Source organism: Oryza sativa, chromosome 2 (assembly GCF_034140825.1).
Source record: "Oryza sativa Japonica Group chromosome 2, ASM3414082v1".
In the NCBI taxonomy this organism is placed as follows: Eukaryota; Viridiplantae; Streptophyta; class Magnoliopsida; order Poales; family Poaceae; genus Oryza; species Oryza sativa.
The window spans coordinates 23,166,900-23,180,035 of record NC_089036.1 but is presented as its reverse complement, the minus strand read 5'-3'; the positions used below and the strand labels follow the sequence as shown (position 1 = coordinate 23,180,035).

General features: G+C 44.2%; 2 protein-coding genes across 2 annotated transcripts; one reads left to right on the top strand and one right to left on the bottom strand.

Moving 5' to 3' along the window:
- Window positions 1–343: 343 nt before the first annotated feature.
- Window positions 344–1,576, top strand: LOC4329819 (uncharacterized). The gene has a single exon (XM_015768169.3). It carries the CDS (start codon window positions 942–944, stop codon window positions 1,296–1,298), a length of 357 nt encoding a protein of 118 aa, XP_015623655.1. The 5' UTR covers window positions 344–941; the 3' UTR covers window positions 1,299–1,576.
- Window positions 1,577–4,174: 2,598 nt separating this feature from the next.
- Window positions 4,175–10,826, bottom strand: LOC4329817 (glycerophosphodiester phosphodiesterase GDPDL3). The gene is made up of 13 exons (XM_015771146.3): window positions 10,459–10,826; window positions 9,454–9,747; window positions 9,115–9,227; window positions 8,529–9,027; window positions 8,387–8,425; window positions 8,016–8,303; window positions 7,626–7,765; window positions 6,571–7,063; window positions 6,265–6,449; window positions 5,154–5,235; window positions 4,888–5,067; window positions 4,645–4,726; window positions 4,175–4,387 (listed from the first exon to the last, which is right to left on the bottom strand). Exons 1-12 carry the CDS (start codon window positions 10,565–10,567, stop codon window positions 4,650–4,652), a joined length of 2,499 nt encoding a protein of 832 aa, XP_015626632.1. The 5' UTR covers window positions 10,568–10,826; the 3' UTR covers window positions 4,175–4,387; window positions 4,645–4,649.
- Between the last annotated feature and the right edge of the window lie 2,310 nt (window positions 10,827–13,136).

Below are 13,136 nucleotides of genomic sequence, written 5' to 3'. Positions count from 1 at the left end.
GAGAAATTGAACTTTAACTTAAAGTGGTATAACTAAAAATTAATCAGTATTATTACCTTTTTTTTAACTATTCAGATAATACGCAAACAAATAAATGGTACTATGGGTCTGTTTGGCACAGTGCCAGCTCCAGCTCCAGCTCTAGCTCCACATCCACCTTCCCTGGAGCTGAAGCCCAGTTAAACAGTTTCAGTTCCATCTAAAATAGAAACAGAACTGGGTAGAGCACTCTCACAAAATGTAAAGAGATGGAGCTAGATTTAGATTGCTCCACAAATCCACTCTAGACACAACTTCTAAAGCTAAATTTAGAAGCTACTGCGGCCAGAATCCCCTCTCCACTAGCTGGTACTACTACGTGCACGCCAACCTTTTTATCACAGAGCCCCAGTGCTCGGTGCTCCCCTCTCCCCACCACCAACACCACCACCACCACCACTACTACCCCTCTTCTTCTACCTAGCTAGCTCGTTTCCATCCATCACTAATCTAGCTAGCTAGCTCGATCAGCTCTGTTCCCTCACTTCCCTGCTTATATACACGCCCCCCATGTGTGCTTCCTTCCATCCCATGTGTCCTAGGTTAGCTAGCTGATCGATTAGCCTCGTCAGCTACAAGTGATCGATCGATCGATGTCGTGGTGGATGCGGCAAAGAGGAGTGAGAAGCCAACCCAAGATGATGATGGCGGTGAGAGGTTGCTGCTGCCGGGAGGTGGTCGTGGCGCGAGCCGTGTGATTGCCTGCTCCTCCTCCGATCCTGTGTGTGCATGCGTCTCCGTGCACGGCGAGGATGTGCGCCGGCTGCCGTGTCGCCGCCGCCGCCGGAGTCTCGTCGTGAGAGAAGCAAAAGATCGAACACGTTGTGTGCGTGTGTGCGCGCGCCTAGCTGAAGCTCAGTTTCTTTGGTTGGAGTTGAAGCCGGCCGGCTAGCTAGCTGGCCATGTGGAGCGTGGCGTCGCTCGTCCGGCAGGGGCTGCGGTGGCGGCGGCGGCGGCGGAGGAGGACGGCGCGGGTGGTGGACGAGAGCGCGCTCGCGGCGGCGGATGGTGGCGACGCCGCCGCGCCTGCAGGTGGCGGCGGCGACGCGGCGGCGGTGGCGGTGGTGCCGATGGCGAGCGTGGGCGCCGCGCTTGCCAGGGCGCTGCTGGCGCTGGCGTGCACCATCCGCTTCGACGGCGAGGACGGCGGCGCCGGCGCGACGGAGGAGGCGTGGGCGGCCAGCGGGTGGCGGCCGCGCGCCGACGAGGTCAGCCACCTCATGGTGCGGGAGAGCATGCGCTACGCCATCTACGCGTAGCCACAGTAGATTAATTAAGTAACTTAATTACTAGGAGAGGTTAATTAATTAAGCACGTATATATAATTATATATACATGGAGCATATGTATTTGTGTACGGTTTGGTAGGGTACGTGATCGTATACGTATGTAGGTTGTGATGCTGTATAGTACATCACTGTATAGAGTACGCGTGATGCATCTTGGATGTACGTGTAGGTCACTACTACTGCTACTACAAGCGCCATGGTTCGTGACTGGTTTGTCTTGCCTATGTGACATTCTGAGTGATTCATGATGTGTTCCTCTTTTGGTTTTTGGTTTTTGGCTCTTAAATCTTTTAAACATTTTGGTGATGTTTGCGTGTGGTATCTGGAATCTGGAGTACACTCCTGACCTTTTTAAAATGCTTCTAAACATAACGAGAAAGTTGGCATGATAGCCATGCAAATCAGCATATTCATGGTTTGAAACTTTGAATGAGTATGTTTGTGTTCATGATGTTGCCTTGGGCGACATCTGTCATTATCTCAGAACAAGCACATGACAAGCTTCATTTTCTGAAAATTTAATTTGACACGCTGCAAGTTCAGGTGTTTTCAGTTTTGGGATTTATGATTGACCCAAACACCGGTGCAAATCTTGGTCGGATTAAGGAAACAATCATCTTCCGGAAGCACCAGAGATGTAACACATCAGAAATCTAGTTGCCACCATTACACGTACGGATGTGTTTTTAATAGGAATTTAATTAGGTTAGGTATTTATGATGGTACCGAGAAACAAAAGAAACTGTTGAAAGTTGGATGTCATTTAAGCAATTATATATATCATGCAGATCATCTCTAATTAATAAATAAAAGAGTGAACTGTTTATTGAACAAGTAAATTGAAACTTATCTCATTTCGCACCGAATTTAGAATGTGCTTTCATTTCGCATCAAGGTAAATCGAAATAAATTTCATTATGCATTAGGGTGCATCATGAAACCTAAATGGAACCCTGCGAAATATGGTCAAAATTCACGGGCGTCATAAGGTTTTGATCATGTTTCACAAGGTTTCACTAAAATTTCACGACACTACCTGCTGCATGCACAGTCGGTTTAATTTGGACATATCATGGTGCAAAGTGAAACAAAGTGTGCTATTCTTGAACAAAGTGTAATTACTCTCATCAAATAAGCAAAGCATTTCAACACACAGGTTCAAATGGTTCTAGGATTTATACATGTGCAATGATGTCCGTACATCTTAATTCATCAGAGGAAAATGGATGACAATGACAATAAGGAGAGTGAGCTGACACCTGTAAGAGGTCAACCCAAACAACTAATAGGAATGTGCCAAAATAGGGTTTCATTGAGGTCAGCTCAGGCCTGAGAATCCCAATCTGAATAGGCTGATCATGGTGGCTGGTGAGGATCATGCATAAGTGCAGTTCAGGGCCCTCCAAATATCCAAACGTATTCCCCTCCACAAGAACTGGGCCAGCAATCCCCTTCCCTAATATGCAAGTTGCGCAATTTATATGTGACATGGACAGTGATAATTAGCGCATTTTCGCTGACTTTTTTAGAATGCCAATCAAAATATGACAATGAACCAGCATATATGCTTGAATCTCCTAGTTTAATGGTGGTATTTTTTATAAGTGGCTATTGAGCTAGTTCCAGGTACGTTCTAGTAGCACCGAGGCATAGATGCAAATAATACTATAGGTGATATGAGATATGGCGATGATTTCCATCCATTAAAAGGATTTGTTAACTCAGTGATTCTGAATATTAATAATACTACGAGATAATGTGAATATTAGCCATAATAAATAACAACTGTGGTTTATCCGGTCATTGAAACTCCATATTTTTCATTGTCATCGCCCAATTAGCTTATTTCTGGTTATCTGCTTCAGAGTCTTAGACAGGACTGAAATTGCATATAGATGTAAACCCAATAGGACCATTGAAACACATTCAAAAACGGACTTGATTTATCATTTTATCTTTGATGGAATGATATGTTTCACCACCTACCATTTTCACATATCTAATCTAGATTTGAGCAAAAAGACAAACAGTGCAAGCAAGCTTAGCCAGTGCTGCTGATAGATTAGATTATACAGATTATGGTGGAGATTGCAGACTTGCACCTGCAGACAGAAAGTAAAAAAGGCACAGGAGAGATCAGGATTTGGTGGCCAGCTAAACACAGGGTCCTCTCCCACTGTTCTATGCATATCACTAATTTGTCGTTTTGGTTTTTAGTTGATACGTTTGCAGTGTACCTAGGTAGGGCCACCATCCATGATGGATGCAAAATCTCACTGCACAATACCTGCTCTTGTTGGGTATGTGATAATCTCTGAGTTGACAATGCTTCCATTTCCTCCTACTAGTAGTACTATATGTGATCCTACCATTCAGCTTCCAGATCAAGATAAATGGATCTTGCCCCCCTCTTGCCTTTTGGGCTTGTGGTAAAGATCAATGGAGATAGTCAACACCCTAGATACATACTCTGTTTCAGTATCATCATGTCAAAAGTAGTCGGCAATGCAATGCAAGTTGTTCCTTGGAAATACATGCAAGGGGGGTGGGCCAGAGGTGGCCATCAATGGCGATCGATGACCATGTCCTAAGACACCATGGGGGGTGCAACTTGCCATTGTTTGAGGGCACCAGGTACAAGGGTCAGCAGGGACCAGGGAGTTAGATAAGCACATAAAAGCTTAAGCTTTCTTCGCCGAGGATAATGGAGAAACACTTGGCACTTTTGATGGAGGAGAAAGGCGGAGGTTCGCCTCTCGGTTGAAATCGACAACTCGTTTGGTAAACGAGATTCAGGATAAATTTGTATGCTAAACCGTTCTACATGGTCACCACTCTACACATACTTCTGTGGGTGTCATCATTTTTCTCTCCACTTTGCCAGTAAATGATTACACATGGTAAAATTGTTGTCGGGCATGGAAAAGAAACTAGTAGTAACAAACTGAACCTACACGCTTCAGTAAAAAAACTTCACCCGATTATACCGATAAGTATCACCAATTTTGCTTCAATCTCCATCCGAGCAGTTCACATTTCACAGCTCTAGACTGATTGATCTGCAAAATGAGTTGACAGATTATCTCAAGGACAGAACATCAAAGCAGAAAAGGGAAGAAAAATTATCAGGATAGTGCTCTGTATGTCAAGGCACGCTGAAGCGAGAGTGAATAGACTAAATGGTAAGCAATCTACCAAATCACCAATAATTTCAAAACAATATCTTGAGCACGAACAACTCACTCACTAAACAACATCAGTGCACCGCGAAAACGAAATGACACGAAAGAAAAGAAGAAGAGGGGAAACCACTCACCACTCTCACCAATCACCATTGGCAGCTGACGATCTGAGGGCGTCCAAGACACGTTTCTCACCTGTCAGTTCTTCCACGAGCCCTTGCAATAATCAGAACCAAAAAAAAATAGAGAAGAGATTTTAGAAGCGATTGAGTCATCGACGATTTTCAGATAACTAAATGAGATTTTTCTTTTTCTTTTCTTTTTTTTTTAAGAAGCGATCGAGACGCATCAACTCCATCACGAGGTGGCAGACCAACCGTTGGTGAAGTCTCGGCAGTCGTGCCGCCCGACGACCAGGTCGGTCGGCCACCGCGCGGTGAACGCGTCGGCGGCGAGCACCGCCGCGGCGGCGCCGGCGCCGCCGCCGCTGCGGTGGTGGCCGACGAGCCAGCACCTCGTGTCCGGGACCCTCCGCAGCGTCCTCCTCCGGACCACTCCTGCAACCCGCCATTGCAGACACTTAGTTACTTCTTGATTAGCATGCACTGGTTCTCGCCATGGATGCGCGCGCCGACGAACTTACCGGGGATTTCGCTCCGCGAGAGCACGGCGAAGGCGGCGAGCGCGTCCTCCGGGTCCCGTGGCTGGAAATCGAACACCAGCGCCTGCAAACAACCCCGCCATGGCGAAGACGATCGAGAAATCTCGAGAAATCGAGGTGAGAGGAGAGGAAGAGGAAGAGAAGAACGGATTGGGTGGGCTGACCTGGGCTCGGGCCGGGTCGGGCCGGAGGAGCACCATGAAGTGCTGCAGGTCCCAGAGGCCCAGCGAGTAGCCCGCCGACATCAGGGCCTGGGCCGGGCCCTTCGGCCCTCGCAGGGGCACCGCCGCGACGTACACGGCGGCGGCGTGCCTCCCCGCCGGCGTCGCCGCCGGCAACGAGGCGGACACCGCCATTGCGTCAGCCGTGGCCGCTCGTGAACGGACTTATCTGAAAAAATTCTGGTTTGTCACAAAGTTGAGTGGTTCTCTCAATTCTGCCACAGAATTGAGTGGTCTTTGATCATCTGGCTCGTTCTTTTCAACTTATTTATCAGATTTTTAAAATTGATTATTTGCTTCATGTTTCGAAGCATATGTTTTCTCAAAAAGTTTTTTTTGCCTATTGCATTGCTTAGAACACTTGTTTTAATCTATTTGTTAAATTATTTTTAAAAATATTTAATTTATCCATGTATTCATATTAATAATCCACTCAATAATCTAAATTAAACAAACCAAACAGCCTCACAACAAATTCCCAACTAGCATTTCAGACAGATTTCAGATATACGGCCAGAAACTGAAACAATTCATTGCATCACACATATGTACCAAAATGTAGTAGCTAGGGGCGGCAGCCCACAATAGTGCCAGGCGTCAAGGTATCAAGCTGAACATCCATCCCCAAGAATACAGCAAAAGAAAAAAAAAGAAGAGAAAAGAATGGCTACGTAGGAGTGGTAAAATAAAAAGAATAACTATCCGTAGCTCAACACAAATTCTCAAAAGCTCTAGCCCCGCCATGCTTCTGCTACACAGGAGAGGTGAAGACTACACTTAGATCATATGATCAGAGAAGCGCATAGCACCAGCAGCGCGACGATGATCGAGGCGTCGGTCCGCATCTTGATGGCTCGTGAAGCGCCCGGGGCTGGAGCTGTGACGTTCTTGACCGGCGGTAGGGGTGATTCCGCGACGTCGGAGTCCGTCAAGAGAGGCATTGGCGCCATTGCTGGTGGCTGTGCAGCTGGATCGATGATGGTCCCGCTGAGGCCACCGGGCTGGACAGGCAGCATGAAGGTCGGCAAGTTGCTTTCCTTGCTCGTGCAGGGGCTCACTGCACAGGTGAAAATCCAACGGCGGAGGGTGAGCGAAAAACTCGTTCAGAAATGTTCAATGCAGAGGACTGAAATGATTTAAGGGTGAGGTGCTAAATGAGAGTGTTATGAAAAACTTACGTCTGTATCTGTGCACCGTCGCAGGGAAATCTGTGATGATCCCATCCACTCCAGCACCTTTCTTCTGCACGTATGTGTTGATCTGTGTTGTGGCGTCTGCGAAGAAGTCATTCGGTTGCGAAACAAACTCGTTCATGAGCACGTAAACATAAACGGGAAGGCCAGCGGACTGCAGGGTCTGGACGATATGACTGGTCTGGTTTATCAAATAATGTTTGCTCTCCGGGTAAATGGACGTTGTGCGGACTGAAACAGCATTAGCAAACTTCTTGATATCTGCAAGGGAGGAAGGTGCAGCATCTCTGACATCCTCCTCAAGCATGTAAACAAGGTTGTACTTGGTTTGCTCCTTGAACTTCACTAGTACTGAGCTGTTGGTTGACTGAATCATGACTTTCTGGGCAGTCTGTTTGCTATAGCCGGAGTCATCAAGGGCTTTGATCACCGCATCTACTACACCAAATCCAAGTTTTTCTGCCATGAATGCAGCATGCTGCAAAAATTGAAAAGGAAATGGAACTGAGAATGTAGTAAGGGCCATGAGGAATTGCCACATCTCCAGAAATATGCATTTTTATAATAAATATTTTGAAGAACTTTACTTTGGTTTTTTTGCTAGCTTACTCAATAAGCAATAGTAAATAGCAAAATCAATTTTAAATTTAGCAACCATACATTATGCCACAAAAACAAAGCCCACACTCCATTGCACATTTACACATTGTTCCAGAATCTACAGGTGTACACCATGAGGCACAGAAGTCATCAAGTTTTTAAGTACTAAAGAGGTTCAAGTATGCACAAGTTAGCAGTTTGTTTAATTCTGTAAAACAAAATCCAAAGAATTCAGACACAAGATTGATTATGAATCCACTAATGTACCAGAACTATCGCACCATCTTGGAGGATTATTTACTTATTTGCAAATTAGCCATCCCAAAGACCGCCTAATTATTTTCATCGAAGTTCTACCTAAAAGCCAACACTACAGCACAAAAGCATTCAGATATGGATCTGCGATAGAAAATCATCATTACCAAGTATTAAATCATTACCTCTATACTGATCATGACTCCTGACAACTCCTTTCCTTTTGCAAAGGCCAAGAAGTCCGATAGTCTCATGAAACTTCCTGCATTCTTGTTTCTAGGATTTCTGTACACATCAAATGTGGTCATTGGGTTTGATATCTTGGCTGCAAATATGAAAAACGTCAGTCTTGGCAAATGCATGATGAATGCAATAAATTTCATAGATGAAACAAAACAGATGATTGATGAAGATGAACCATGACTTGTTCACCGTTTAACTAATTGTACAACAATGAGATGACTCGAGCATACTTATACATACATAACTTAAGGCTTACAGGCCCCACTATCATGATGTATATTTGCATATCAATACAAAATTTAGTTTTACCAAGGATTTCAAAATTGACTTACGCTTCAGGTTCTTCGCAATATCATCCCATGTGAGGTTGAAGGAATAGACTCCAGCACCATTCTTGATATCTTTTATGACAGTCGTTTGAGAAGAAAATTGTGACGTTGAAACAGTAGTGACATCCATTAGGTCAATGGAACTCATGCATATAGGTATGCCATCTTTGGTTACTTGTACGGGACAGTCGATGACATCTGCACCATCAGTAACTGCCTTTTGATAAGCTAGGTCAGTGCAATCTGGGTAGTCACCACTAGCACCATTGTGGGAGATGATGAGAGGTTTCGCTGCAAGTAAAATGTCAAGACTGGAGTTCAATACTACATTAATATAGGGAAGTTGCATGCATGAGCAAAGGAAGCAAGCATACCATTGTCTGTCTTGCTGTTGTTGAGGTTACTAAAGCAACCTGCAGGGACAATATATAAAATAATTGAACAGAGAACAAACATCCTGAATTTCTTGAACAAACATCCATAGCATTGTAAGAAAAGACACAACATCCAACTCACCAATGGCCTCTGAAGGGGTAATAGGGAAATCAGTCAATACACCGTCAACAGAGAAGGCACCATTATCAATGAAGTTAAGATATTCTGTTAATGGATCATAGCTGTAGTTGTAGCTGAGCAAAAAGTCATTTGCAAAATCAGCGGCATAAACTTCTAGTCCTGCTTTATGAGCATCACCAACGACCGATGTGCTGGGCTGCAGATAATTGTCTTGTGTTACAGGCCAGATATAGTTCTTAGGGACAAGTATTCCAGATGCAAAAGTCTTGATGAATGTTAGATTTTTCAACATTGAGCCATATGTCTGGTTTGTAGATGGCTCAACAGCGAGTTCATTAAGAAGCCGAAACACAAGCTTTGTCTTCTTGTTAACTCTTCCTGATAAACTGGTAAGGAAGTTCACTTCAGGTGATGAGATGTAGTCAGCAATATATTGTTTTGAAACAGACAGGATATAGCTTCTCATACTCAGATTAAACTGGCTATAGAAACTGTCATGCTGCAATTTGCACAGAGCAGCTGTTAGAACGAGGGGAGTATCACTTAATTCATAGTTGACTTGAAGTAATTAAAGTTTCAGCTCTACCTGCACATTTAGCCAAACAGCAGGGGCCTTATAATTAGCAAATACAGATTCAACAGGAAGTATGGGTAAAGTTCCATCATAGTAAGGCACACGGGAGAATAGGGATTGTACCACTGCAAATATCAAACTTAGTTAAGACAAGCAGAAGATCTGCATTATTCAAGAAGAAACTATAGGTTTTGTATCTCTTTTATGGTGTTTCAAGAAACAACGCGCATATATTTGAGCATTTTTCTTCTCCCAACACACAAGAAACAGGAGATTACTAGTCTACAGTTCACTTGATAAAAGAAAAGGATAAAAGAATATTAGAATTACAAAATTGTGAGTTTCACTTACAGTTTACTTTACTCAACCCAGTGCTGTCATAGTCCACGGAAAACCACCCAGGCGTAGATACACCATTGACACTGTAAGTCTTCTTCCCCTTTGGATAAACATTAGCTATGTTTGTGCAATTATCCATTCGTATGTCCGGAAGGCAGATGCCTGCACCATCCTTGGTTAATTGAACATCACACCACAGGGCTGTATCCGGAGAGCTGGCCGCCGCAACAAAGCCATAAGCAAAATCACTGGAATCAGGAAAAAGGCCTGAAAACCCGCCCTTGGCGATGATTGCTGGAGGATTGCCTGAAACAATGAAATGACTTAGTTAGGCTTTCCAGACCGTCCAAAAGAGGTGGATTTTCAGCGCACTGCCGCAGCACAGAATCCATAACTACAATAAACAGACGAGCATACAACTCGTTAAACTTAAAATGTGTTAACCAGCTAACAATCGATCATTATCATTGGTAAATCAGTAAGGAAGTCACTCCTTGTCCTTGAAGTTCATATACATCGAGCACCACTCCTATTCTCACAACCTCCAGGTGAACATGACAAGCCTACAAGACAGTGACTTGAGAAAATCCCACCCTGAGATGCACATAAGCAATAAACATCTTGCGGTCATGCTGTAAATTATTAACACACAGACTGCTGCGACAATGGTATCCTAACCCAAATGTCACTCACCTGAAAAGGTTACCGTACCAAATTTTTTTAAGAAAGAAAAAAAAAGGAAGCATTATATGGCCGGCCACAAGCTTCCAGTCAGAAATCTGGTCACCCAGGCGGTGCTAAACATCAGCAAAACTATCTTGCTGAAAGAAAAAATAGAACCTTGAGCAAAAATAAGCATTCACCTCATCCTCATCCTAAAGATCCAGCCCAAACAGTGGGACAAAACCAAAAATTGCTGGTAAAGAAGTAACCTCTCGAGCCCAAAACGCAAGAACATCCCAGATCAGATCACTAAGCAGAGAACCAAGAAACGAAGGGAGGACCAGTGAATGTTACCGCTCAGTGTCTTCCAAGTCGAGGCCTTCTGCGCGGCGGCGGAGCCCAGACAGAACAGCAGCAGCAGCGACGACCCAAGAACGGAGCAGCCATGGCTGCCCCTCCCCATCGAAGAACACCACCAGCTGAACCAGCGGCTCCTCCAAGAACAGGGAGCTCCAAGCTCACCTCCAACCCCGAGATGGGGGCGAACCGGAGGCGAACCGGAGGCGAGGCGAGGAGCCAAGAACTGCTGAGGCAATGCGCGTTCGTACGGCAGCAGCTGGATTTGAAGAGCGAGAGAGAGACAAAAGAAATGGAGACGGGGAGAAGGGAGGGAGGCGAAGGCGAAGGCGATGATGCTGCTGAGCTGTGGTGATGAAGCCAACAGGAGAAGGTGGCACCAGGGGAGGAGGTGGTCGTCAAAAAAATGTGAACCTTCCTGACTCTCCAAAAAAAAAAAAGGATCATCTTTTTTTTTCTCATTGTTTTGTTTGCGCTTTTTTCTTCTCGCTGATGCTCCTGTCCTGTGTGTTGTGTACGTCCACGAAACGAGAGAAAAAAAAAGTGGGGTTGAGTTTGCGTGATATTCTAGGAGAGAAACAGGGTGTTGATTGGGGGTGAAATGCATGTGGGTTTGATTTGATCAAAATCAGGCCGAAATGCGTGTGTTTTGATTTGATCAACCAATCATGCTCCACCGTTGATTTCGTAGCATACCGAGAGAGCATAAGTTGGGAAATGGTCGTCAACTCTTACTGATAGGTTGTGTGGGGTTTGTACTTTGTAGGTCCCATGTAATTTTCAAGGTGATTAAGTTCATGAAAATTAGGTTAAGTTTTTATAAGCCTTATTCGAAATATAGAAATTTGAAAGATTTTTATACGAATTTTACTAATTCATATGAAAATAGAAATTATATTAGTTGCTACGAAAGCCTTGATATTTCTCATATTTGAGAAGAGCATCAATTCAAGAATAGATAAGTGTTCTTTATGTTAAAAAAAACTCGGGGACAAGAGACGGGAATTGATGAAGCTTTTTTTTTCTTTTAATAAAACTAGAGGATTGTCCCATGCAATTTATGTGGTGCAAGTCAGAGTAAGACATGAGCAACGAGGGCATGGGCGGCGTAAGCAACACCGGCGAGGGAGGAGGCGATGATGGGACCCCTCGGACGGCACTCCTTCGACGCATTCTGCAGCCGATGTGCATGGTAAGGGGAGGGAATAGAGAGAAGAGAAATGAGAGCTGACATGTTGGTCTAGGGGTATTTTCTGATATTTCACACAATTTATTTTCTATTCAATTGAAAATGAATATTTTAATAGGTCATATGTCCATGAGTAAATATCTAACTTTTAGGATCTCTCTCCCAAAACTTTACTCTTGCATTGTCTTACAGCTAAAGTCAAAAAGTTACAATATCATGTAGCAACATTTGTCATGATTATTCATGTTTTGAGATAAATATAAAAATTTTAACTGTTAAATTTAACTTATGTAAAATGTAATCCACAGTAGATTAAGATCTAGAGGTGTGTCAAACAGTTATAGTAAAATAATAGATAGTTATTAGATTGATCCTTGGGTTTGAAATTACTTAGAGCAAGATACAAATTGTACTATGAATTATCGATGGTTTGACAGCAATTTATACGGCGAGGCTACATGCTTCCAGACTGATCAGTTCGATAAAGCATATGGTTTTCAATTTTTCATTCACATCGAATTTCAAAGTTGTGTAATTAACCGTTTCCTATTTTAGAGCAAACAAAGCTAAAAATGCAGAGACCTATAGCAATTGGAAAGTAAGCATTACAATCTTCACGAGCCATTAATTTTAGACCTAAACATCCATTTTAAGGCTATGATCGGTATTTTCCAGCCCTCTTTCTCGTGTTCCGTTAGCACGCTTTTCAAACTGATAAACAATGTTTTTTTTTAAAAAAAAAATTATATACGAAAGTTACTTAAAAAATTATATTAATCTATTTTAAAAAAAATAATAATACTTAATTAATCACGCGTTAATAAATTGTTTCGTTTTCTATGCGCAGCATAAGTGTTCCCAACCTTATATCCGAACACAGCCTTATTAATAATAGGACCTAAACATCCATAGCTAGTGACACGCAGGTCGCGCCAACCAGGCAAAACACAAAAATGGGCATGGCCGTGCGGAAAATTTCCCCCGTCCTGACGCAACAAAAAGGGGCTCGATCGCCCACAGTACAGGCGTACTATGTGTGTACAGGTAGCATAGCCGCTGCGAGTACGTACGTGGTCGCACCGCACCGGAGCCTCGGTGGATAGGCGGTTTTCGCATACCACCAAAAGCTGGGGGACCCCCTCGGAAACCAGTGCTCCGGGGAATAAATTTATCGCGTGGCGCGGCGTGCTGGCTGCTCCCCCCCGAATCGAAGCCCCATCTCCTGCGAAACACCGATGATGCGCGAAACCGATGTGGCGCCGCGCGCGCACATGACAAGAGATGAGCTCTCGTACTACTAACCTCCTGCGGTTGGTTGGTTGGTTTGCTGCGTCCAAGTGGAGCAGTTAGTTGGGTGTCTCGTACTAGTAGTACTCCTATGTGCGTGTGTTGCTGCGGGCTCAGCGTTCCACGCGCGGGTTCTGTTGGCCCGCGATCGACGGGAACCGAAGCGAAGCGCCGATCGAGATGGAGCGGCCAGACAGGA